At 50.2% G+C, this 26,803-nt stretch overlaps 1 protein-coding gene across 6 annotated transcripts in view; it reads right to left on the minus strand.

Annotated features, from left to right (window-relative positions):
• The window catches only part of LOC106612862 (BCAS3 microtubule associated cell migration factor), a 342,172-nt gene that overhangs the window by 209,722 nt on the left and 105,647 nt on the right, over positions 1-26,803 (minus strand). For 5 of the 6 annotated variants that reach the window (XM_045724534.2, XM_045724533.2, XM_045724532.2 and 2 more), the window contains 5 exons: positions 25,040-25,084; positions 11,498-11,622; positions 10,978-11,143; positions 9,085-9,185; positions 2,483-2,583 (listed from right to left, as the gene is read on the minus strand). In XM_045724534.2, the coding sequence (XP_045580490.1) occupies positions 2,483-2,583; positions 9,085-9,185; positions 10,978-11,143; positions 11,498-11,622; positions 25,040-25,084 (538 nt within the window). The remainder of the gene's footprint in view (positions 1-2,482; positions 2,584-9,084; positions 9,186-10,977; positions 11,144-11,497; positions 11,623-25,039; positions 25,085-26,803) is intronic. The other variant, XM_045724537.2, reaches the window with a different exon arrangement.

A 26,803-nucleotide genomic window follows, 5' to 3' on the forward strand; every position in this document is an offset into this window, starting at 1 on the left:
TCACATTTACATAAGTATTCAGACCCTTTACTCAGTACTTTGTTTAAGCAGTTTTGGCAGCGATTACAGCCTTGAGTCTTCTTTGGTATGACGCTACAAGGTTGACACCTGTATTTGGGGAGTTTCTCCCATTCTTCTCTGCAAATCCTCTCAAGCTCTGTCAGGTTGGATGGGGAGCGTCGCTGCACTTGTCCCGAAGCCACTCCTGCGTTGTCTTGGCTGTGTGCTTAAGGTCATTATCCTGTTAAAAGGTGAACCTTCACCCAAGTCTGAGGTCCTGAGCACTCTGGAGCAGGTTTTCATCAAGGATCTCTTTGTACTTTGCGCTGTTTATCTTTCCCTCGATACGGACTTGTCTCCCAGTCCCTGCCGCTGAAAAACATCCCCACAGCATGATGCTGCCACCACCATGCTTCACTGTAGGGATGGTGCCAGGTTTCCTCCAAACTTGGTTTCGTCAGACCAAAGAATCTTGTTTCTCATGGTCTGAAAGTCCTTTAGGTGCCTTTTGGCAAACTCCAAGCGGGCTGTCATTTGCCTTTTACTGAGGAGTGGCTTCGTCTGGCCACTCTACCATAAAGGCCTGGTTGGTAGAGTGCTGCCAAGATGGTTGTCCTTCTCGAAGGTTCACCCATCTTCACAGAGGAACACTGGAGCTCTGCCAGAGTGACCATCGGATTCTTGGTCACCTCCTTGACCAAGCCCTTTTTGCAACCACCAAGGAAGAGTCTTGGTGGTTCCAAACTTCATCCATTTAAGAATGATGGAGGCCACTGTGTTCTTGGGGACCTTCAATGCAGCAGACATTTTTGTGGGACCTTATATAGACAGGTGTGTGCCTTTCCAAATCATGTCCAATTAATTTAATTTAACACAGGTGGACTCCAATCAAGTTGTAGAAACATCTCAAGGATGATCAATGGTAACAGGATGCACCTGAGCTCAATCTCCAGTGTGTGTGTAGATTGCTGAGGAATTGTTTTTCTTTAATCTATTTTAGAATAAGGCTGTAACGTTACAAAATCTGGAAAAAGTCAAGGGGTCTGAATACTTTCTGAAGGCACTGCATATCCCTCCAAACCACATCTCACGGCAGTACTCAGTGCCAAAATGGCCACTATTTGGTATTAGATTAAAATGTAATCTTATTTCATGCTGTAATAGTGGCATCATGCACCGCTGGACAAAGACAAGGAATCTAAGAGTCAAGAGCCACTAAGTCCAAAAACCACCTATTAGCTCCTGGGTCATTCCACCTTTTGAGTAAGTTAACTTGGTGAAAAAAATAAAATAAAACACATTCCGTCATAAAGAGCACAAAAAACTTTTTCCCATCTCAAAAATTACTGGAGTAAGTGCCTATTAAGCGCCAAATAAAGTAACAGGGTTGACCGTAACGGAGTTGACGATTTCATCTTAAATCAGCCATGAATCCTCTCGTGACAGGGGGAATGGAAGCTTGGCGGGCAGGGAGTTGCGATTGAACGCAAGCGTCACAAAAAAAGTTTCTAGTCTGTCTATCTATGGGTGACAGGGTTGACATGTTATGCTTGACGCACTCAGTTTTCCACCAAAAAAACTACAGAAAATGGCCAAGGAGTCGAACCAGCTGCTTTTACACTAAGATTTAACTATTAGATGTTCATGGATTCTTTTGAAAAAAATATTTAAAAATAAATAGTTTACCATATTAAAACGAGAGTTCAGTTCCTGTAACAGGATTGACCTTAAAATGATGGACAGGGTTTGTTTTTTTTATACCTTAAAATGAATCACTGATAACATGAAATAATCATCTTGAGAAATGATTTTGTCAAAGCAACAACTAGGGCTTTACAATGACAGTAAAACACTTGAGAAATGTTGGGGTTAAGTAGGTTCAAATCTTCCCAGAAGTCACAGAGAATGCAGAGGGACATGTCAAAATGCAGAATTTAGGCACTTTATCAAGTCTTTCTTCATTTAAAAAAACAGGTTTGTAGAATGTTTTTAGTGCTGTAAAATATATTAGAGGGCACTTAATTTAGTATAACAGGCTTTTAAAATTCAATATTTGGGCACAATTTCGACTTAAAATGTCAAAGGGATGCAAAAGGCACTCATTTCCCCCCTACCGGCTAGTGCCAAGGATAAGTCCTTTATGAGAGAAAATAAATAGTTTGCTGAGTGATAGGCTCTTGAAGGGATGACTGTCCCTCTTTAGCCACCATAGGACATGTGAAGTGCAGATAATGCAAATGCTTTGATGCTGCTATAGATTGGGAGGATTCCTCAATCCATTTCTCAATCCATTCCTGGTGGAACCCCAGAAGGTGCACAGGTGCACATTTTTGTTATAGCCCAGCATTAATAAACCTGATCTATCCGGTAACTGAGCATCAACCCTTTAGATGACCTGAATCAGGCGTGTTAGTGCTGGCGTGTTTCATGATGTTGACTTGGTTATCACTCAGAGGTGCCAGCCAGGCAGTGTCTGTCTCACCTGTGAGAGCCACTCCTCGTCCTCCTGTCCGCTGTGGTCTGACGTCAGGCTGTCGTAAGACTCGTGGCGCGTCACAGGACCCGGGCTTCCAGGGGGCACCACTGTGGACACAGAGAGAGGGAGATAGTGTTTGTTAGAGTGAGAGAGAGAAAGCGAGGGACAGACAGGGAGAGAGAGAAAGAGCTCAAGTTTTTCCTGTTGGCTTGTTTCTCTGACACTCAGTTAAGAGAGCAAAAGGGCATGTGTGTGCCTGAGTGTGTGAAGGAGCATGTGTAAGTGTGAGTGAGAGAGAACATGTGTACACACTCGTGTGTGTGTGTGTGTGTGAGCGAGCGTGCATGTGTGTGTGTGAGGCCCGTCAGCGGCACAGGCAGAGAGGCACCCAGACAGACAGAGTATTAACACGCTTGAATAAGCAGGCGTGGAGAATGAAGCTTAACGCGTAAAATCTGTCTTTTCTCCTGGCACCCCAGGGCCTAGCACCCCCCAGTCCGTGGTGAATTTGTTTAATGCAGGAATGACTAATAAAGTTGTTAAGTTCTCATCTGGAGCGCACAAGGCACTGCTGTCTCTTATGCCCCCTCTTTAGCCTTTTCTCTCCCTCGCTCTCTCACTTTCTCGCTGGGTCTCTCGTGCGTAGAGCAGGTGTAGGGAGGCTTCTCAAGGAGGTGTGCTTGTTGGTTTGACACCACACACACAGCGGCGCTGTAACAAATACCTCAACTGACACTCTTATACTGTGGAGAGGCTGCCCTTATTTTCCTAAAAGCTTGTAACACACTGCTCTCACCTGCTCTGGAGAGACGGGTCGCGTGAAGGTGTGTGTGGTTCCTAGCCAGATACTTATGTTGCTCTCTAACAAAACCTGCTTGTGTTACTTATTAAACAAAATTATTACTACCCCTCCCTCCTTCCTTCCTTCCTTCCTTCCACTCTCTCTCCCTCCTGCTCTACTCTTGCTCTCTGACCCTTGGGGGCAATAGCTGTTCCCTAATTAATTATTGATGCTTTGGAGCAGTTGCTGGCTGGCTCGGGTTACGGCGTTGTGGGGGGGTCCATTGGCCTGAGAGAGCCGGACGGACAGGCTCCTGAGTGGGGAGGCAGTGGTCATCCCCAAGGGCCAAGCACAGACAGACCTGTGTAGTCTGTGTGTGTGTGTGTGTGCGCGAATGCAGGGATATAGAGACAGACTGACCCCACCAAACAGTTACAGACATATCTACCAGAGGGAGTGGCTGGATAAATATATAGATAGATCAATAGACAGCCCTTGGGTCTGCTGCTTTTACGGTCATCACAGACTTTCTTAACCCTTTATACTCGCAGAAATTGGCCTATAAGGACACGGCTAAATTGAAATGTTTCTTCCAGAAGAAATATGAAAAGCGTATGCATAAGCATGGTAGCAATTTAAAGGTAAGAGTTTAAAGATTATGGGAAAATTATTAGACCAAAGTTGAGGACAACAGTTCACCTGACACAAGAATCCAAATCCAGACTAACTGGTGTCTCCAAGTGGTCACAGTTCCTAAGTCATTTCAATGTATTTTAATGACTCAAGGAAAAGTCTTCAACTATAAGATGTTGTTTTAAGCTCTCCTAGCTGTGACGTTGAGGAACTACAGCAAGCACACTTGTAGTTGTTGGGAACACAACCCTACATACCCGCCATCCCTTTCACAATTACTGTTGTTGTTTATGCAATCCAAAAGCCCATTATAAATCTGGGTCAGGTGGGCAAGCTTGTTCTGTTCCAACATGACTAGTTGTAAAATACCATCTTACAGCATTAGGCTTTCACAGGGCAATTCAGAGAAAAACAACATCATTTTGGTGTGCAGACAGCAGTCATGCATGCATTCAGGAAAACCATTTTTTCCCGTGCAGCAGATGGCTATACTGGTCCACTAATACACGACTATTAAAGGCCCACTACACTCCCTGTCTGAAACAGTGCACTATTTCATTAACGCAAGACGGCATATTTGCTTTAGTGATAGTTGATAGCAGAGACTACAATCTGAAGTGACTCAGGCGGAATAATATAACCATTCCTATCAAGTAGAAAAATAACAAATGTATGTGTTTAGCAGGCAAATCTGATTGGTGTTATTCTGTGGAAAATACCCTGTTCTGGTAACACACCATCAAAAAACAAAAGTGATTTTTCAAATGTTCCTAAGCGATCTTAACGAGCCTGTGTCTCTGGGCTCTAAGAGGAAGTGGTGTAGTTCTGATCAGAGGAGAGACAGTGAGTGGTCTGGTCAAGGCCAGTAGCAGGAGGAAGTACAGGGGTGCATCCAAAATGGCACCCTATTCCCTATATAGTGAGTGCACTGGTCAAAAGTAGTGCACTATATCGGAATATGGTGTAATTTCAGACAGAGTTAGTTGTCTGGTGGATACCAGTAGCAGTAACAGCAGGTACAGTGAGTAGACCCAGAACAAAGCAGGGCCAGGTATTGATCAGGTCTGACTGATGACCTGATCTCTGGGGAGAGATAGGACTAATGATCTGAGGTGGTCTCTCTCTCACTGATTTGGGCAGCCCTTTTTGACAATTCGGCAGGCAAGTTGGGATAACGTCACTATCTGACAAGGCCGGCTTGTACAGTGCTTGTCTATGGCTGATCCTCCTTTCCCACTTTTTCTTTAACAAACAGCCCGGCGGTAAAGACCAAACAGCCAGCCCGGCGGTAAAGACCAAACAGCCCGGCGGTAAAGACCAAACAGCCCGGCGGTAAAGACCAAACAGCCCGGCGGTAAAGACCAAACAGCCCGCCCGGCGGTAAAGACCAAACAGCCCGGCGGTAAAGACCAAACAGCCCGGCGGTAAAGACCAAACAGCCAGCCCGGCGGTAAAGACCAAACAGCCCGGCGGTAAAGACCAAACAGCCCGCCCGGCGGTAAAGACCAAACAGCCCGGCGGTAAAGACCAAACAGCCCGGCGGTAAAGACCAAACAGCCCGCCCGGCGGTAAAGACCAAACAGCCCGGCGGTAAAGACCAAACAGCCAGCCCGGCGGTAAAGACCAAACAGCCAGCCCGGCGGTAAAGACCAAACAGCCCGGCGGTAAAGACCAAACAGCCAGCCCGGCGGTAAAGACCAAACAGCCCGGCGGTAAAGACCAAACAGCCCGGCGGTAAAGACCAAACAGCCCGGCGGTAAAGACCAAACAGCCCGGCGGTAAAGACCAAACAGCCCGGCGGTAAAGACCAAACAGCCAGCCCGGCGGTAAAGACCAAACAGCCAGCCCGGCGGTAAAGACCAAACAGCCAGCCCGGCGGTAAAGACCAAACAGCCCGGCGGTAAAGACCAAACAGCCAGCCCGGCGGTAAAGACCAAACAGCCAGCCCGGCGGTAAAGACCAAACAGCCCGGCGGTAAAGACCAAACAGCCCGGCGGTAAAGACCAAACAGCCCGGCGGTAAAGACCAAACAGCCGTGGCGCGTCGTCATGGTAGAAGGCCCAGGAGACAGCCAGCCTCCACAGTTACTACATTATGAAAGGAATCTAGGGGCTAAACTTTATTTTAGTATTCATATCTTTTATTATTTCTTATTGTTGTTGCATCAACTTCTACATACGACTAATAAAACTTGAAACTAGGGGGGAGGCCAGGGCCAAAAAGCACCAACACAGCCACCACTGAAGTGCCCAGCCTACTCAGAGGAGCCAGCCAGAAGATCAGGGAGGTAAATTATTCACGCCATGTTTGCCTCGGTGAAGTCTTGTGGTCGTGGAAGAGGTGTCTGAACACACAAGAAAGACAGCTATATGAATACAGCCCCCACGCTTCAAAGAAACAGCAAGGGGAAAATATGCCCTAAATCTCAAGAATGAATGCTGCAAATGAGGAAGGAAAAAAGCCTCACATTCGTCAATCGTGTGGTGGTGTTATTCTAAGGGATCCAACCGCAGGTTTAAATCTAGTCCCACACCTCAGGGCAACACAAATTGGCCCCATTTATTCACATTGGGCCTTTTAGAATGAAAAGGGTCTCTGTTTCTCCTAACTGGCTGGCTGAGCCATTCACAAAACAGTGACGATTCCCTGAGCCATCAAAGCTGGATGGAGACAGCATTTATGAGGCCAGCACGTCATCTTCATATCTCACTGTCTCTCTGTGTCGTGTGTCCATGTCTGTGAGTGTGTGTGTGTGTGTGTGAGTGTGTGTGTGTGTGTGTGTGTGTGTGTGTGTGTGTGTGTGTGTGTGTGTGTGTGTGTGTGTGTGTGTGTGTGTCTGTCTGTGAGTGTGTGTGTGTGTGTGTCTGTGAGTGTGTGTGTGTGTGTGTGTCTGTCTGTCTGTGAGTGTGTGTGTGTGTGTGTGTGTCTGTGAGTGTGTGTGTGTGTGTGTGTGTCTGTGAGTGTGTGTGTGTGTGTGTCTGTCTGTGGGTGTGTGCCCCTCTCTCTCTCTGTCTCTTATCATCCACAGCAGTGTAGTGGAGATGCTGTTTACCAGGCTGTGGCAGAGCAGAGCGGACCCAGAGCAGTGCTAGTGGGCTGGGCAGACGAACAGGTAAAGATAGTGACCATGAAGTGGCACCACCGCTGCTTTTATCACCAGCCTGCGAGGCTCCTCTCCGGCTGGACTGGCATGACCCTGAGCTCCATCCCTTCACAGCAACATGCATTTTTAATCACACCGGTCATCCAATATAGAGAGAGCAGTAGCTGTCAATCACACAACATGTAAACCCTCTAACCCCATACTCTAGCAGGTTGTGGAACCCAGGTCCCTGAATACACACTAATTTGCAGATCTAAAAAAGTTACCAGTGATTTATCATACCCCCCTGCCTCGCTCCCTCCCTCTCTCCATATTTCTCTTTGCGACCTCTATTTCATCTCCTCCATGTCTCTCAATTTCTCTGTCTTCTTCGCTTTCCTATCCCTTTCTCCTCCCGTCCCTCACTCCTTCTGCTTGTTGACGTTTGGGCTAGTATCTACTACGTAAACTAGACCCTGATAGTGTAGTTTGTATTGGAGCAGGGTGGAGAGCAGCAGCTTCTCCCTCCTTAAACTGTTCTTTACACACCACTGGAGAAGGCCAACAAGAGCCAACACAGTGTGTGTGTTCTGTTGTGTGGCTGAGCATCATGCATCCCCAGGTCAGATTGGCCCCCCCCCCGGATCACTTCATCTCTGCCCAGCCATCCGCTGGCGAGCGGAGTGGACGCACAGTGTTGTGAAACAGAACGGGTGCAAAGCGGAGGAATGAAAGGTGGCACTCCGTGAGCCGTAGCAGCATGCAGGAAACGCCCGGGGGTGGAGCGGAGCAATGGGTAGAAGTACAAGACGGCAAATGAAGTAAGTGAATATTGTATTGACCTGGGTGTGTGAGCGCGAAAGGGTTGGTGCTGCTCGGCTGGCAGGAGGAACGGGGCGAGGGAGAGACAGACGAGGTGGGGCGGGCGGTGATATTTTGGACATCACTAATTGGAGATAAATGTGAGAGAGCACTGAGACTAAATCATCATGCCCTCTGCCTGGCCCATTATGCCCTCTGCCTGGCCCATTATGCCCTCTGCCTGGCCCATTATGCCCTCTGCCTGGCCCATTATGCCCTCTGCCTGGCCCATTATGCCCTCTGCCTGGCCCATTATGCCCTCTGCCTGGCCCATTATGCCTTCTCACAGGACCGAGTCACACTAAACCCAGCACCGATGCCCGCTGCCGACCCGTCACACCAACTTCACTTCATCGCTCTGACACTAGAAAGGACTATTAGAACTCATCTGAGAAAATATCCTACCCGCTCAGCCCTGAGCACTGGGAGAATGTCTAACTCCAAAATGGCACCCTATTCCCTATAGTGCACTACTGTTGACCATAGGGCTCAGGTCAAAAGTAGTACACTAAGTAGGGAATAGGGTGCCATTTGGGAAGCACACAATTTAGCGTAGAATAGAGGAGACAAGCACACGGAATGAGAAGGGGATTTGCCCCAACGGCACTTCAATAGCTAATTACAGATTTATGTTTATGATTATGCAGCTAATGCAACAACGCACAGTTATAACAGAGGAGAAGTTAAATGTGTGGCCATCCGTGTACACTCTGCCCTCCAGAGTCGCCCTCCTCTTCCCTCTGCCATCTCCAGCCTCCACAGCCTGTCACTTATCAACCTGAAGTGCTTTGTGCTCTTTGTACTTGTTACTGAGTTAGGAGGAGTTTGGAGGCTGGCTAATCGGCTTCATTTGAATGAGTTGAGTGGAGTTGGTTGAGCTGTTAGCGTTGTCATGCTGACTTGTCCAGGAGGCAGACACAGCGACACACAGTGACAAAGACTTCATTGAAAGCACCGTACAGATGGAATGGAAGGGATGAAAAGCTGATCGTTTGTGTGATAAGAGATCTGAGGCCAGAGCACTACTCAGATGGACTGATGTCTGACCTCCACTGAGGGTTTTAAAAGGGGAGCAATGGAGGAGGACTGAAAGAGTCCTACTCTCAGTATGTAACCAATAAGAGGGTGAAGACAACCTCCCATAGAGAATAAACAGTAGGAATCAGTAGGCTTCAGCTCTGGCACCGGGCTAATGGCGCTTGGTGCACACACACGTACAGATAGTACACACACACAGTGTATAACACTTACATCCAGCCAGGAGGTACTGGTAACACTGCACCAGGTCAGAGGCCAGCACCAGAGGGTGGTTGGAGAGAAAGGGAGGCTGCAGCTCATTCCACAGTGGAGTCCTGTAACAACCAAACACAACACAGGAGAGAAACACACAGTCAATTATAGAGAACATCTCAGGATCTCTCCCAAATGGCACCCTATTCCCAATGTAGTGCACTATTTTATAAATCACATACATTACTGTATAACTGCATAATATATTACTGTATGTAAATCTTCATAACATGAACCACAGCTTAGCAGAGGGGGAAAAAACAGAGGGGGTGTGTGTGTGTGTGTGTGTGTGTGTGTGTGTGTGTGTGAGGAAGGGTCAGTTACCTGGCCAGGCTCCAGCAGGCCCGTGGACATGTGTTAGGAAGGGTCAGTTACCTGGCCAGACTCCAGCAGGCCCGTGGACATGTGTTAGGAAGGGTCAGTTACCTGGCCAGACTCCAGCAGGCCCGTGGACATGTGTTAGGAAGGGTCAGTTACCTGGCCAGACTCCAGCAGGCCCGTGGACATGTGTTAGGAAGGGTCAGTTACCTGGCCAGACTCCAGCAGGCCCGTGGACATGTGTTAGGAAGGGTCAGTTACCTGGCCAGACTCCAGCAGGCCCGTGGACATGTGTTAGGAAGGGTCAGTTACCTGGCCAGACTCCAGCAGGCCCGTGGACATGTGTTAGGAAGGGTCAGTTACCTGGCCAGACTCCAGCAGGCCCGTGGACATGTGTTAGGAAGGGTCAGTTACCTGGCCAGACTCCAGCAGGCCCGTGGACATGTGTTAGGAAGGGTCAGTTACCTGGCCAGGCTCCAGCAGGCCCGTGGACATGTGTTAGGAAGGGTCAGTTACCTGGCCAGACTCCAGCAGGCCCGTGGACATGTGTTAGGAAGGGTCAGTTACCTGGCCAGGCTCCAGCAGGCCCGTGGACATGTGTTAGGAAGGGTCAGTTACCTGGCCAGACTCCAGCAGGCCCGTGGACATGTGTTAGGAAGGGTCAGTTACCTGGCCAGACTCCAGCAGGCCCGTGGACATGTGTTAGGAAGGGTCAGTTACCTGGCCAGACTCCAGCAGGCCCGTGGACATGTGTTAGGAAGGGTCAGTTACCTGGCCAGACTCCAGCAGGCCCGTGGACATGTGTTAGGAAGGGTCAGTTACCTGGCCAGACTCCAGCAGGCCCGTGGACATGTGTTAGGAAGGGTCAGTTACCTGGCCAGACTCCAGCAGGCCCGTGGACATGTGTTAGGAAGGGTCAGTTACCGGTCCAGACTCCAGCAGGCCCGTGGACATGTGTTAGGAAGGGTCAGTTACCTGGCCAGACTCCAGCAGGCCCGTGGACATGTGTTAGGAAGGGTCAGTTACATGGCCAGGCTCCAGCAGGCCCGTGGACATGTGTTAGGAAGGGTCAGTTACCTGGCCAGACTCCAGCAGGCCCGTGGACATGTGTTAGGAAGGGTCAGTTACCTGGCCAGACTCCAGCAGGCCCGTGGACATGTGTTAGGAAGGGTCAGTTACCTGGCCAGACTCCAGCAGGCCCGTGGACATGTGTTAGGAAGGGTCAGTTACCTGGCCAGGCTCCAGCAGGCCCGTGGACATGTGTTAGGAAGGGTCAGTTACCTGGCCAGACTCCAGCAGGCCCGTGGACATGTGTTAGGAAGGGTCAGTTACCTGGCCAGACTCCAGCAGGCCCGTGGACATGTGTTAGGAAGGGTCAGTTACCTGGCCAGGCTCCAGCAGGCCCGTGGACATGTGTTAGGAAGGGTCAGTTACCTGGCCAGACTCCAGCAGGCCCGTGGACATGTGTTAGGAAGGGTCAGTTACCTGGCCAGGCTCCAGCAGGCCCGTGGACATGTGTTAGGAAGGGTCAGTTACCTGGCCAGACTCCAGCAGGCCCGTGGACATGTGTTGAGCTCCAGGGGTGTGTCATCGCTGATCTTCTGGGCTGTGCTGATTGGCCGAGGCTCCAGGACGTGCTCCACTAGGGTGCCATAGCAACTGAGGATGTAGAGGGACTCCACCACTGACCGGCTGGACTGGTCTGAGGAACAGGGGAGGTCAACAGGTCAACATTACGGAGTAAGAGGAACATGTTGTTGTGACATAGCTAAGTGTTTTGTCTACTTCGCCCAGCATCTCCCTGAGTGGGTTTGTACTTCCTTGACCTTAATATTGGGTCTACACAGGGGGCTAAGAGGGGTCAACACACAGATCCAAGTCAAATGGTATTTACGATTCTCACACAGATTTTAAACTTCTACATTTTGCCAAATGAAAACGAAATGAAAGTGTTTTAGCGTGATGGTGGTTTTGGGGGTAACAGCTAGGATACTAATGCACTAGTGGGATCTAATGAGAAACATAATGCTACAAAGCCAAAGCGACCCCTCCTCACCTTTCTCTCTCTTCATGTTGGGGTTGGTCATGTACCAGGAGCGTGAGGCAGCAAAGACAGCAGCCACACAGAACTCTCCTCCACTGGACTTACTGGGGGAGATCTGTGGGGGAGGCTTGGCTTTGCTGCAGGAGAAAGAGAGAAAGAGAGAGGGTGTGATTGGGTAGGAGAACACAGCCGAGGGGACATAGGGTACTCGTCTTGGAGAAAATAAAGGCTGGCAGTTTGAGTTGTTAGATGAACTAAAGCTGTAGTTAAAGAATGAGAGAATGATGCCCAATCTGGTTTGAGATATTAAAGTTCAAACACTGCCACATCTGTGAACAAAGAACAAGCCAAGCTTTTAATACAATTACATTTCATGCGATTTAACAAAATAAAGGAGATGAGCATGACTTAAAATGAAGTGCATTGATAGCAAAAAAATAGAAGACAAATCTTTTTTGCTCTGAATTGTCTCCAATTTCACTGTGCCGGTGTTTGAACAAATTATTTATGTATTGGTCTCTACTATTAAGCAAATTAAAAACATCATTAGACATAATACAGGATATTTTCTCCCTCATCCAATATAGGGTTCCTGCAGTCAGAACGGGATAACGTGGGTCTCTGTCTGTGTATTCCCATGCCAGTAGATCAGCTCTGTAGAGGATGTCTATGGTATTTTAAAGCCTGTGTCTGTGTATTCCCATGCCAGTAGACCAGCTCTGTAGAGGATGTCTATGGTATTTTAAAGCCTGTGTCTGTGTATTCCCATGCCAGTAGATCAGCTCTGTAGAGGATGTCTATGGTATTTTAAAGCCTGTGTCTGTGTATTCCCATGCCAGTAGATCAGCTCTGTAGAGGATGTCTATGGTATTTTAAAGCCTGTGTCTGTGTATTCCCATGCCAGTAGACCAGCTCTGTAGAGGATGTCTATGGTATTTTAAAGCCTGTGTCTGTGTATTCCCATGCCAGTAGATCAGCTCTGAAGAGGATGTCTATGGTATTTTAAAGCCTGTGTCTGTGTATTCCCATGCCAGTAGATCAGCTCTGTAGAGGATGTCTATGGTATTTTAAAGCCTGTGTCTGTGTATTCCCATGCCAGTAGACCAGCTCTGTAGAGGATGTCTATGGTATTTTAAAGCCTGTGTCTGTGTATTCCCATGCCAGTAGATCAGCTCTGTAGAGGATGTCTATGGTATTTTAAAGCCTGTGTCTGTGTATTCCCATGCCAGTAGATCAGCTCTGTAGAGGATGTCTATGGTATTTTAAAGCCTGTGTCTGTGTATTCCCATGCCAGTAGACCAGCTCTGTAGAGGATGTCTATGGTATTTTAAAGCCTGTGTCTGTGTATTCCCATGCCAGTAGACCAGCTCTGTAGAGGATGTCTATGGTATTTTAAAGCCTGTGTCTGTGTATTCCCATGCCAGTAGACCAGCTCTGTAGAGGATGTCTATGGTATTTTAAAGCCTGTGTCTGTGTATTCCCATGCCAGTAGATCAGCTCTGTAGAGGATGTCTATGGTATTTTAAAGCCTGTGTCTGTGTATTCCCATGCCAGTAGACCAGCTCGGAGAGAATTTACTGTGAGTTGTTGGATTATTCAGACATGTCAGGACCGTTTGGATGAAAGCGAATTCAGGAAAGGAAAGGTTCAGTATGGTGATAGGGCTGCATATGCTAGTGATGGGAGAAGAGTAGCTGAACAGCCTGGTATTACTGTCCAGCCCTATAACCAAGGTGGACAGCAAAACCCCCGGCCTGGTATTACTGTCCAGCCCTATAACCAAGGTGGACAGCAAAACCCCCGGCCTGGTATTACTGTCCAGCCCTATAACCAAGGTGGACAGCAAAACCCCCGGCCTGGTATTACTGTCCAGCCCTATAACCAAGGTGGACAGCAAAACCCCCGGCCTGGTATTACTGTCCAGCCCTATAACCAAGGTGGACAGCAAAACCCCCGGCCTGGTATTACTGTCCAGCCCTATAACCAAGGTGGACAGCAAAACCCCCGGCCTGGTATTACTGTCCAGCCCTATAACCAAGGTGGACAGCAAAACCCCCGGCCTGGTATTACTGGCCAGCCCTATAACCAAGGTGGACAGCAAAACCCCCGGCCTGGTATTACTGGCCAGCCCTATAACCAAGGTGGACAGCAAAACCCCCGGCCTGGTATTACTGTCCAGCCCTATAACCAAGGTGGACAGCAAAACCCCGGCCTGGTATTACTGTCCAGCCCTATAACCAAGGTGGACAGCAAAACCCCCGGCCTGGTATTACTGTCCAGCCCTATAACCAAGGTGGACAGCAAAACCCCCGGCCTGGTATTACTGTCCAGCCCTATAACCAAGGTGGACAGCAAAACCCCCGGCCTGGTATTACTGTCCAGCCCTATAACCAAGGTGGACAGCAAAACCCCCGGCCTGGTATTACTGGCCAGCCCTATAACCAAGGTGGACAGCAAAACCCCCGGCCTGGTATTACTGGCCAGCCCTATAACCAAGGTGGACAGCAAAACCCCCGGCCTGGTATTACTGGCCAGCCCTATAACCAAGGTGGACAGCAAAACCCCCGGCCTGGTATTACTGGCCAGCCCTATAACCAAGGTGGACAGCAAAACCCCCGGCCTGGTATTACTGTCCAGCCCTATAACCAAGGTGGACAGCAAAACCCCCGGCCTGGTATTACTGGCCAGCCCTATAACCAAGGTGGACAGCAAAACCCCCGGCCTGGTATTACTGTCCAGCCCTATAACCAAGGTGGACAGCAAAACCCCGGCCTGGTATTACTGTCCAGCCCTATAACCAAGGTGGACAGCAAAACCCCCGGCCTGGTATTACTGGCCAGCCCTATAACCAAGGTGGACAGCAAAACCCCCGGCCTGGTATTACTGTCCAGCCCTATAACCAAGGTGGACAGCAAAACCCCCGGCCTGGTATTACTGTCCAGCCCTATAACCAAGGTGGACAGCAAAACCCCCGGCCTGGTATTACTGGCCAGCCCTATAACCAAGGTGGACAGCAAAACCCCCGGCCTGGTATTACTGGCCAGCCCTATAACCAAGGTGGACAGCAAAACCCCCGGCCTGGTATTACTGGCCAGCCCTATAACCAAGGTGGACAGCAAAACCCCCGGCCTGGTATTACTGGCCAGCCCTATAACCAAGGTGGACAGCAAAACCCCCGGCCTGGTATTACTGTCCAGCCCTATAACCAAGGTGGACAGCAAAACCCCCGGCCTGGTATTACTGTCCAGCCCTATAACCAAGGTGGACAGCAAAACCCCCGGCCTGGTATTACTGTCCAGCCCTATAACCAAGGTGGACAGCAAAACCCCCGGCCTGGTATTACTGTCCAGCCCTATAACCAAGGTGGACAGCAAAACCCCCGGCCTGGTATTACTGTCCAGCCCTATAACCAAGGTGGACAGCAAAACCCCCGGCCTGGTATTACTGGCCAGCCCTATAACCAAGGTGGACAGCAAAACCCCCGGCCTGGTATTACTGTCCAGCCCTATAACCAAGGTGGACAGCAAAACCCCCGGCCTGGTATTACTGTCCAGCCCTATAACCAAGGTGGACAGCAAAACCCCCGGCCTGGTATTACTGTCCAGCCCTATAACCAAGGTGGACAGCAAAACCCCCGGCCTGGTATTACTGTCCAGCCCTATAACCAAGGTGGACAGCAAAACCCCGGCCTGGTATTACTGTCCAGCCCTATAACCAAGGTGGACAGCAAAACCCCCGGCCTGGTATTACTGTCCAGCCCTATAACCAAGGTGGACAGCAAAACCCCCGGCCTGGTATTACTGTCCAGCCCTATAACCAAGGTGGACAGCAAAACCCCCGGCCTGGTATTACTGTCCAGCCCTATAACCAAGGTGGACAGCAAAACCCCCGGCCTGGTATTAACAGCTGAACCCTGTAGAATGGATGGAGGCTGAAGGGCCTGACACACCAACACAGGAGAGGTTAACCTCTGATCTAACCAGAAAGACCTAATACATACACTCACGTCAGCTCGCTTGAATACACACAACCAACCATGCACACACACACACAAGATTTTGGAACATAAAATTCTCTATAATGAAATGTAATATTCAACAATTCACTTCTGATCAATTCCTCAAACATTTTCCATACCATCTACCCCAGTGGTTCTGTTGAATCCAGTGTGACGGCATACTGTCCAGTACTGGAACTCTCCTTGGCCTCACAGCCTCAACCTGACACACTGACACAGCCTGACACACTGACACACTGACACAGCCTGACACAGCCTGACACACTGACACAGCCTGACACAGCCTGACACACTGACACAGCCTGACACAGCCTGACACACTGACACAGCCTGACACACTGACACAGCCTGACACACTGACACAGCCTGACACACTGACACAGCCTGACACAGCCTGACACACTGACACAGCCTGACACACTGACACAGCCTGACACACTGACACAGCCTGACACACTAATACAGCCTGACACACTGACACAGCCTGACACACTGACACAGCCTGACACACTGACACAGCCTGACACACTGACACAGCCTGACACACTGACACACTGACACAGCCTGACACACTAACACAGCCTGACACACTGACACAGCCTGACACACTAACACAGCCTGACACACTGACACAGCCTGACACACTAATACAGCCTGACACACTAATACAGCCTGACACACTAACACAGCCTGACACACTAACAGGTGTTGAATGACCTGTTGTGGGCCTCAACTCTCCCTCCTCTTCCCTTATAACTGTCAGCAGCTGGTAAATGACTCACAGGAGGAGGGGAGATGTTGATGTCTTTGTTTAGCTGACACCGTGTGATGGGTGTTTCTGGGTAGAACAGGGGGAAGGCCTTAGTGGCTGTGTATTTATTAGTGTTGGATAAAGGGGGAGGCTGAATAACCAAATATCTACAGTAAGCCGTGCTAGATGATGAGAGATAGATAGGAACATGTCAGGATATTGCCTTGGCTAACTCTACGGCCCTCTCTCTCCTCCTCGGATCTGTCCATCCGTCTGATTGTCTGTCTGTCTGTCAGCGTGTCCAGGATATAGAGCCATGAAAACAACAGAACCTCAGACGGACGGCCAGAGGTCAGCCAATACAGCACACTGCATCCTTCTCACTGCGCCTTCCCTCTCTCCCTCTCCCTTTTCTCATTCAGTCACTCTCTCTACGTTTTCTCATTCAGTCACTCTCTCTACGTTCTCATTCAGTCACTCTCTCTACGTTCTCATTCAGTCACTCTCTCCGTTCTCATTCAGTCACTCTCTCTACGTTCTCATTCAGTCACTCTCTCTACGTTCTCATTCAGTCACTCTCTACGTTCTCATTCAGTCACTCTCTCTACGTTCTCATTCAGTCACTCTCTCTACGTTCTCATTCAGTCACTCTCTCTACGTTCTCATTCAGTCACTCTCTACGTTCTCATTCAGTCACTCTCTCTACGTTCTCATTCAGTCACTCTCTCTACGTTCTCATTCAGTCACTCTCTCTACGTTCTCATTCAGTCACTCTCTCTACGTTCTCATTGTCACTCTCTCTACGTTCTCATTCAGTCACTCTCTCTACGTTCTCATTGTCACTCTCTACGTTCTCATTCAGTCACTCTCTCTACGTTCCCATTCAGTCACTCTCTACGTTCTCATTCAGTCACTCTCTCTACGTTGTCATTGTCACTCTCTCTACGTTGTCATTGTCACTCTCTCTACGTTCTCATTCAGTCACTCTCTCTACGTTCTCATTCAGTCACTCTCTCTACGTTCTCATTCAGTCACTCTCTCTACGTTCTCATTCAGTCACTCTCTCTACGTTCTCATTCAGTCACTCTCTACGTTCTCATTCAGTCACTCTCTCTACGTTCTCATTCAGTCACTCTCTCTACGTTCTCATTGTCACTCTCTACGTTCTCATTCAGTCACTCTCTCTACGTTCTCATTCAGTTACTCTCTCTACGTTCTCATTCAGTCACTCTCTACGTTCTCATTCAGTCACTCTCTCTACGTTCCCATTCAGTCACTCTCTACGTTCTCATTCAGTCACTCTCTCTACGTTGTCATTGTCACTCTCTCTACGTTGTCATTGTCACTCTCTCTACGTTCTCATTCAGTCACTCTCTCTACGTTCTCATTCAGTCACTCTCTCTACGTTCTCATTCAGTCACTCTCTCTACGTTCTCATTCAGTCACTCTCTCTACGTTCTCATTCAGTCACTCTCTACGTTCTCATTCAGTCACTCTCTCTACGTTCTCATTCAGTCACTCTCTACGTTCTCATTCAGTCACTCTCTCTACGTTCTCATTCAGTCACTCTCTACGTTCTCATTCAGTCACTCTCTACGTTCTCATTCAGTCACTCTCTACGTTCTCATTCAGTCACTCTCTCTACGTTCTCATTCAGTCACACTCTCTACGTTCTCATTCAGTCAGTCCCTCTACGTTCTCATTCAGTCACTCTCTCTACGTTCTCATTCAGTCACTCTCTCTACGTTTATCAACCTCTCTAACACAACATCTGCATATCAAAGTATGACTAATATGGTGAAGATGGGAAACAAATCCTGTTCCCCGCTCTGGATCTCTCTTTAACAGAATCAATGATATGGGAGCTGGTGAATGGTTTGGGGAGGGAGGCAAAGAGGGTTGGGGTATGTGTTAGTCATAACAGAACACGTAACCTCACCCACCGTGATTTGTGTGTGTGTGTGTGTGTGTGTGTGTTTGTGTGGGTGTATGTGTGTGTGCGTGTGCGTGTGGGCGTGTGGGTGTGGGTGTGGGTGTGGGTGTGTGTGTGTGTGTGTGTGTGTGTGTGTGTGTGTGTGTGTGTGTGTATCTGACAGCTAGTGGTGAGCGACGTGGAGTCTGCTCTTCTTTAGTGAGGTTTACTACCACCTCTCCAATGTTCTGCTTCCTCTCTCTCGTACTGGAAAAAAATGGAAATCCTCAAAGCTTGTGGTCAACCGGTTTCAATATCTTCAGGAAACACAAATCCTATTCCAGGGTGGTTTGACCTTGGTTTTGGGGTGAAATCTCATGCTGACGCGTTTGCCACACGGCGCTGTGAAGAAAGGTATTTTCTAGCCCCACTATTCACCGTTGCGTTTGGGCAGAGGCAGGCTTGAGTAATACATCAAGAAATGACATCGTTTAAAAAGTACATGTTTTCATGAATCGAGGGGAAAGGCCCAATGACAAATGAAATGTTACAGAGCTGTGGCTGAGAAGAGAAGAAGGCTGCAAGGAGCTATGCTGCAGGGCTGGCCTGGGTACTAACACACACGTACGTACGCCCGAACACACGCGCACACACACCACAGACTGTGATACGTTCTCCTTGTGGTGTCTCCATAGTGATCAGCTAGAGCGGCTGCTCTCCCTTTGAAGAATCCTGGGTTACCACCGTCTGCCAATGGGAGTGGGATCACAGCTTGGTTCTCTGAGGAGAAATAGCCGCAAACGTTTATGCATCTGCGTTTCAAATCATTATTTTCCTCTCGGTCTCACATGAAGTGGCTTGAAAGTGTTGAGGTTTTTACCCTGTGACAGAGGCCAGACTAAAACAGACAGACTCTGTCTGTCTGTCTGTCTGTCTGTCTGTCTGTCTGTCTGTCTGTCTGTGACAGACAGACCAGACCGTACTCCATACGGTACAGAGGAATCGGTCAGGAAAGAGGGAAAAAAAAGAAAAATATAACCCAATATCAATAAATGATGAAAAATAAATATACCGAGTGGGACGGGGGAGAGAGGGGGGCGATGGAGGTCACTAAACCGAAGCCAAATCCCTTTTTTCTCTCCTCCTCTCTCCCCACAAAATGTTTTTTTGTGCTATTAGGAAGAGACTTCATTTTCTCTGCAACTTTAATTCACTGAAGAGACTACTCGCATGTCATTTCCACTTTTAATTTAACAAATGAGGACTCTTGACTGAGCTAATAGCTTTTCCTCAGGGGCATAATTCAATCTGCGACGTCCACCATCAAAGTTGTTTGGCATTACAGGGCTGAGGCGAACATGAGGCGCCATCAAGAGGTCGGGAGGGGGGCAGGGCGAGAGCAGCGGCTGACAGCCTCCATTTATTTTCAGGGCCCTCGCCGTAAACAAATCCGATAGAGACGCACTTCTGTGGGCTCGTCCAGCGACTAAGAGCAGGGGGGCTGTAGGGTAGAGCAGACCAGCGGTTGCATCCAAAATGGCACCATATTCCCTATATACAATTTTACCAGGGCCCATAGGGTTCTGGTCAAAAGTAGGGCACTACATAGGGAATAATTTGGGAAACACACAGTGTAACGCTAAACGGGGGTGTTAGGAGCGGACGCAAAGCCCATGTTTAATATGTAGAGAGAGAGAGAGAGAGAGAGAGAGAGAGAGAGATTTGGCCAGCCATGTGGAGGGCAGATCCTTCAATGTCACATTTATTATTTTAAAGCAGCCTTCCAAAACAAAGGTGGCCTTGGGGCAGGAGGCTGGAGCAGACAGAAGGCCGTAATCATGAGGTCATTTGGAAGTTTTAGCATCTCAGGGAAGGAATTAGAGGCTGTGTCCCCTATGTGCCCTGGTCAACATAGCACACATATGTAGAGAATAGGGTGTTATTTGGGATGCACACAGAATCAGACTTCAACCCCCTTTCCTCATCACACTAATACTGAGAGGGATTTATTGTGCCACACCCCAGAACAGCCCTAGATGGAGGTTCCATGTGGTGTTAGCACGGAGGCTATATTTAACAGCTAGTCTAGTGTGATCTCATGTAATTGGACAACGGTGGTCAGAGAGGTTACTCGCCACACTCTTCCATCCTGAGCTGTTAAAAAAAGGAGGGATACAGAGAGGACAATGAGGGATCATTCGGGTTCAGAGAAGAGGCAGACGTGCTACTGTATGTGTCATTGGGTTTGTCCTAATGACACCCTATTCCCTATATACACACACATCTATCTATACACACACACACTATTTTCGACATTCTAGGGGATAGGGTGAGAAATGGGAGAGGAAAAGAGGTGCAGCTCCTCATCTCCACATCCTCTGTAGCCGTCCAAACACCACACTTACTGTTTAGAAAACACATTGGAATGATCAAGTTTGACAAATGATCTGTTATGCCCTCAGTCCGGGGACAAATGCCATTACAGAAACAATACTGCTTTAACTAGCTCGCTTGAGTTGGAGCCAAAGGCAGAGCAAATGGCAGGCAGTTACTGTCACTGTGGGGGGGTTCATCATGCTAACAAATGCTAATGATGTACCTTTGAAAAGCATACCGCTCTGAAATCACTAAGAGCCTATCTGGGAGGGAGGGAGGGAGGGAGGGAGGGAGGGAGGGAGGAAAAAAGCTTCAATTAAAAAGTATGAGTGAGTTACTGGCCACAACAACTGAGGAAACCCAAGACTTGGGGAAGGTCCACATGCTATTCATTTCCTAAAGTGAATGGCAGGGAGTCGGCAGTCACAGAGGAACGAGAGAGGGTTGAGAGAGTGATTCGTCGTCGGAGGAGGAAAAGTTCACTGCACCGCCGTTGAGCCCAGCCAATCAATCATCTGTCCATAAGTGACTCTGTCATAATGGGGCTTCTTTTTAAAAGCTTGTAAGCATCTGATTTCACAAGACAGCGTTGACAGAGAGAGACTGGACTTTCTGCCCTCCTGAGTATTAGAGAGCTGCACTGTTAGAAAACTCATTGCTAACTTAGATAATGTAATGTCCTATGTCGTCCGCAGTACATTTAGGCCCAAACTGACCGGCATGGACAAAAAAACGTCATATTAAACATACAGCTGTGTCATTTACATTGAGGAAAATTGGCTATGACAAAATGCTGTATCAAATGAAATATCTTTCATCACAACAGAGGTAAATTAGACGAATTCGAAACAGAATGAAGCATGAATAGTAAAATGTCTGCTTTTTCATGACTATACAATCCACCTCTTATTGCAAAATGTTCAAGGATCAAGGAAATGATTATAAGCCTATAACCTAATCAACAGACATATTCCAAGTCGACAACAATGCTTTCCTCTAAGTTCACACATAAGCACTACGTTGTTTTCCCAGAAAGGGAGGCAAATCCCTCATTACATGACACTTATGACATTAACCAATTACATCATATAATTGATGTAAAGAGAAAAGGCGCCAAATGGACGGATGGCTAAAGCCACATTAGGCCTGCTCACAATGGACAGGCTGTGTGCAATTTAGGACTCACGCATGCACACGCACATCCGATTGTTCAATGATATTGCCAAGAAATAACAAAAGAGCGATAAAACCACAAATATGAACAACATGAGATCAACACAAAGGCGTTATTCTTAAATAAACAGTGTCTGTGGTTTAATGTGAACAGCAAAAGAAGAGAGAATGAGTGTGTGAGAAATAAATAAAAAGCAAGAGAGGGAGCGAGACAGGAAGGGAGCGAGACAGGAAGGGAGCGAGACAGGAAGGGAGCGAGCGAGCTAGAGGCAGGGAGCGAGCCAGAGAACGAGCCAGAGAGCCAGAGGGAGGGAGCGAGCCAGAGAACGAGCCAGAGAGCTAGAGGGAGGGAGACAGGAAGGGAGCGAGACAGGAAGGGAGCGAGACAGGAAGGGAGCGAGACAGGAAGGGAGCGAGAGAGACGGGGCGCGCGCGCGAGCGAGAGAGACGGGGCGCGCGCGCGAGCGAGAGAGACGGGGCGCGCGCGCGAGCGAGAGAGACGGGGCGCGCGCGCGAGCGAGAGAGACGGGGCGCGCGCGCGAGCGAGAGAGACGGGGCGCGCGCGCGAGCGAGAGAGACGGGGCGCGCGCGCGAGCGAGAGAGACGGGGCGCGCGCGCGAGCGAGAGAGACGGGGCGCGCGCGCGAGCGAGAGAGACGGGGCGCGCGCGCGAGAGAGAGAGACGGGGCGCGCGAGCGAGAGAGAGAGACGGGGCGCGCGAGCGAGAGAGAGAGACGGGGCGCGCGAGCGAGAGAGAGAGAGACGGGGCGCGCGAGAGAGAGAGACGGGGCGCGCGCGCGAGCGAGAGAGACGGGGCGCGCGCGCGAGCGAGAGAGACGGGGCGCGCGCGCGAGCGAAGAGAGACGGGGCGCGCGCGCGAGCGAGAGAGACGGGGCGCGCGCGCGAGCGAGAGAGACGGGGCGCGCGCGCGAGCGAGAGAGACGGGGCGCGCGCGCGAGCGAGAGAGACGGGGCGCGCGCGCGAGCGAGAGAGACGGGGCGCGCGCGCGAGAGAGAGAGACGGGGCGCGCGAGCGAGAGAGAGAGACGGGGCGCGCGAGCGAGAGAGAGAGACGGGGCGCGCGAGCGAGAGACGGGGCGCGCGAGCGAGAGAGAGAGAGACGGGGCGCGCGAGAGAGAGAGACGGGGCGCGCGCGCGAGCGAGAGAGACGGGGCGCGCGCGCGAGCGAGAGAGACGGGGCGCGCGCGCGAGCGAGAGAGACGGGGCGCGCGCGCGAGCGAGAGAGACGGGGCGCGCGCGCGAGCGAGAGAGACGGGGCGCGCGCGCGAGCGAGAGAGACGGGGCGCGCGCGCGAGCGAGAGAGACGGGGCGCGCGCGCGAGCGAGAGAGACGGGGCGCGCGCGCGAGCGAGAGAGACGGGGCGCGCGAGCGAGAGAGAGAGACGGGGCGCGCGAGCGAGAGAGAGAGACGGGGCGCGCGCGCGAGCGAGAGAGACGGGGCGCGCGAGCGCGAGAGAGAAAGACGGGGCGCGCGAGCGAGAGAGAGAGAGACGGGGCGCGCGAGAGAGAGAGACGGGGCGCGCGAGCGAGAGAGACGGGGCGCGCGAGCGAGAGACAGAGACGGGGCGCGCGAGCGAGAGAGAGAGACGGGGCGCGCGAGCGAGAGACACGGGGGGCGCGAGCGAGAGAGACGGGGTGCGCCCCCCGTCTCTCTCGCTCGCGCGCCCCGTCTCTCTCGGTCGCGCCCCCCGTCTCTCTCGGTCGCGCCCCCCGTCTCTCTCGCTCGCGCCCCCCGTCTCTCTCGCTCGTGCCCCCCGTCTCTCTCGCTCGCGCGCCCCGTCTCTCTCTCTCGCTCGCGCCCCCCGTCTCTCTCTCTCGCTCGCGCGCCCCGTCTCTCTCGCTGTGGTTGAGAGACGGGGCGCGCGCGCGAGCGAGAGAGACGGGGCGCGCGCGCGAGCGAGAGAGACGGGACGCGCGCGCGAGCGAGACGGGGGCGCGCGCGCGAGCGAGAGAGAGACGGGGACGCGCGCGCGAGCGAGAGAGACGGGGGCGCGAGCGAGAGTGACGGGGGCGCACGCGCGAGCGAGAGAGACGGGGTGCGCGAGCGAGAGAGAGAGACAGGGGGGGCGCGAGCGAGAGAGAGAGACGGGGCGCGCGAGCGAGAGAGACGGGGGGCACGAGCGAGAGAGACGGGGGGCGCGAGCGAGAGAGACGGGGGGCGCGAGCGAGAGAGACGGGGGGCGCGACCGAGAGAGACGGGGCGCGCGAGCGAGAGAGACGGGGGGCGCGAGCGAGAGAGACGGGGGGCGCGAGCGAGAGACACGGGGCGCGCGAGCGAGAGAGACGGGGGGCACGAGCGAGAGACACGGGGGGCGCGAGCGAGAGAGACGGGGCGCGCGAGCGAGAGAGACGGGGCGCGCGAGCGAGAGAGACGGGGGGCGCGAGCGAGAGACACGGGGGGCGCGAGCGAGAGAGACGGGGGGCGCGAGCGAGAGAGACGGGGGGCGCGAGCGAGAGACACGGGGGGCGCGAGCGAGAGACACGGGGGGAGCGAGCGAGAGACACGGGGGGAGCGAGCGAGAGACACGGGGGGCGCGAGCGAGAGACACGGGGGCGCGAGCGAGAGAGACGGGGGGCGCGAGCGAGAGAGACGGGGGGCGCGAGCGAGAGAGACAGGGGGTGCGAGCGAGAGACAGGGGAGAGACAGGGGGAGAGAGTGTAGGAGCGAGCGAGAGAGAGAGGGAGCGAGACAGAGAGTGAGCTCAGTCACAGTCATGAAGAAGTGGTGGTTTTAAATAGACCACAAGGAGCCAGACAAGAAGGTTCCAGTGATGTGACAACATACCTCCATAAAAAGTGATCCAGAAATCAAACCAGTATCCCAATTCCATAGACAGCTTATGTGGAATTAAATTGTTGTTTGGTGTGAATCTTGACGTCAGATTTAGCCAGGCACAATACCATCATCTTGTGAAATCACCCACCCAGTGTGAACTCAAATCCACTTCAAGGAAAGAAAATCAAACACTTTGCAGAACAAAAAAAATGGGGGGGAAAGGAGTGTCAAAAAAAGAGAAGAACTTTCCTGGTGTTTTCCTCAGGGAAGACGACTGGACAAACTGGCAGAAGGTGTTGAAAATACACTCAATATACTCAGACAGGATGAAAAGATGGGATGTCGTTGACTGCATCCCAAACGGCACCTCATTGCCTATTAAGTGCAATTCTTTTGATCAGGGCCCATGTGGCCCTAAGCAGAAGTAGTGCACTAAATAAAGAATAGGGTGCCATTTGATGTCGTCTTGAGCCAGGACAGAGCAACAACAGAGCATGCTTGGTAGGTAGGTAGTGAGGAGGGAAACTCACCATGGAGTTTTAATGGCAAAACATCCTGCCCCAAAGAGGTAAGGTCTTCATGGGGGAGGGAGAGATACACAAAGAAGAGATAGATGGAAAAACCATTATTAGCCAGTCAGCCTAGGACAGAGACACTTTTCAGCTTACATTTTTGACCAGTCTGTTTAAGCGTACAAGACACATAAAGCAGGAAGCAAACTGTCCGTGTTAGAATTGATCTGAAACCTGGGACCTGCCTCAACAACTCAGACCATTCTGTAAAGTGCAGTACCATACGTTTGGTAGAGGACGAATGTGTGTGCTTGTCTCAGTGTGTGTTGTACCATACTTTTGGCAGAGGAAGCGTACTAGCATACTTTTCCTTTTACCTATTAATCAACTTTTTTTCTTCTCTTTCTTTGAAGGAAAGAGTATGAATAAATAATACAAAGTACTAACGATAAATCATGGTATGCTTTTGTTCAGACATTGGAACAAGGCATTTCCGTTTCTTTATACATCTTAACCCTTTACACTCGCAGAAATTGGCCTATATGGACACGGCTAAATTGAAATGTTTCTTCCAGAAGAAATATGAAAAGCGTATGCATAAGCATGGTAGCAATTTAAAGGTAAGAGTTTAAAGATTATGGGAAAATTATTAGACCAAAGTTGAGGACAACAGTTCACCTGACACAAGAATCCAAACATTACACTGCTGATTTTGTGTGCTTTTCGCCACATTTGTTGGTAACAAAAATACTCTTGCTACATTGAGTAACATGATACGAATATTCCTGGAAAATATGGGGTAGGTGCAACATAAAACAATGACAAGGGTTCGAGTAGGAGGACTAACTGGTGTCTCCAAGTGGTCACAGTTCCTAAGTCATTTCAATGTATTTTTAGACTCAAAGAAAAGTCTTCAACTATAATACCCTGACTACACCGCTGGCATCGCGTGCGCAAAATACATTTAGGAATCTGTGTTATTCAATTATTGTGTCAACGAGCGTCTGCATTGCCAAGGGCTAAAATACAAGTCATTCCTATTTGCTTCTCCCATCTCCTCATTGGTTTATAGAAGCAGGTACCCACGTGTCATCTCCTCATTGGTCATACCCACGTGGGTGATTAAAAGACGAACTGTTGCCGGTTGTCATGGTAATACTATGAAAGTTTAGATGCCAATCACCATATAAGTTAAACAAAGAAAAAGCCTGGAAGGAGGAGAGATGACTAGAACGATTCGGTTGACCGTTTTATGTGTGGATTAATTGTCGGAGTAGAGGACCTTGTGCATTTCAGGTAAAATAACAACCTAATGTTTATATCCCAGGACAAATTAGCTAGCAACAGCAAGCTAGCTAAATAGGACAACTTAGCTAGCAACAGCAAGCTAGCTAAATAGGACAACTTAGCTAGCAACAGCAAGCTAGCTAAATAGGACAACTTAGCTAGCAACAGCAAGCTAGCTAAATAGGACAACTTAGCTAGCAAGTGCAAGCTAAATTGACATAAATGTTTAATGCTTTTCGACCTGTTCCCAAATTAATGTCATTGGTTCAGAGTTTGTTTTGATATTTTAACCTGCGTGTCATGATCGCGTTTGGTGTAGGGGGACAAAATAAATGTATGCACGATGGCGATGGGTTCTATGTTCGATGTTTTTTTAAGCTCTCCTAGCTGTGACGTTGAGGAACTACAGCAAGCACACTTGTAGTTGTTTTGTTTGGAACACAACCCTGCAATCACACAATTACTGTTGTTTTTTACGCAATCACAAATCACAAT

Source organism: Salmo salar, chromosome 09 (assembly GCF_965601325.2).
Source record: "Salmo salar chromosome 09, fSalSal1, whole genome shotgun sequence".
Classification (NCBI taxonomy): Eukaryota; Metazoa; Chordata; class Actinopteri; order Salmoniformes; family Salmonidae; genus Salmo; species Salmo salar.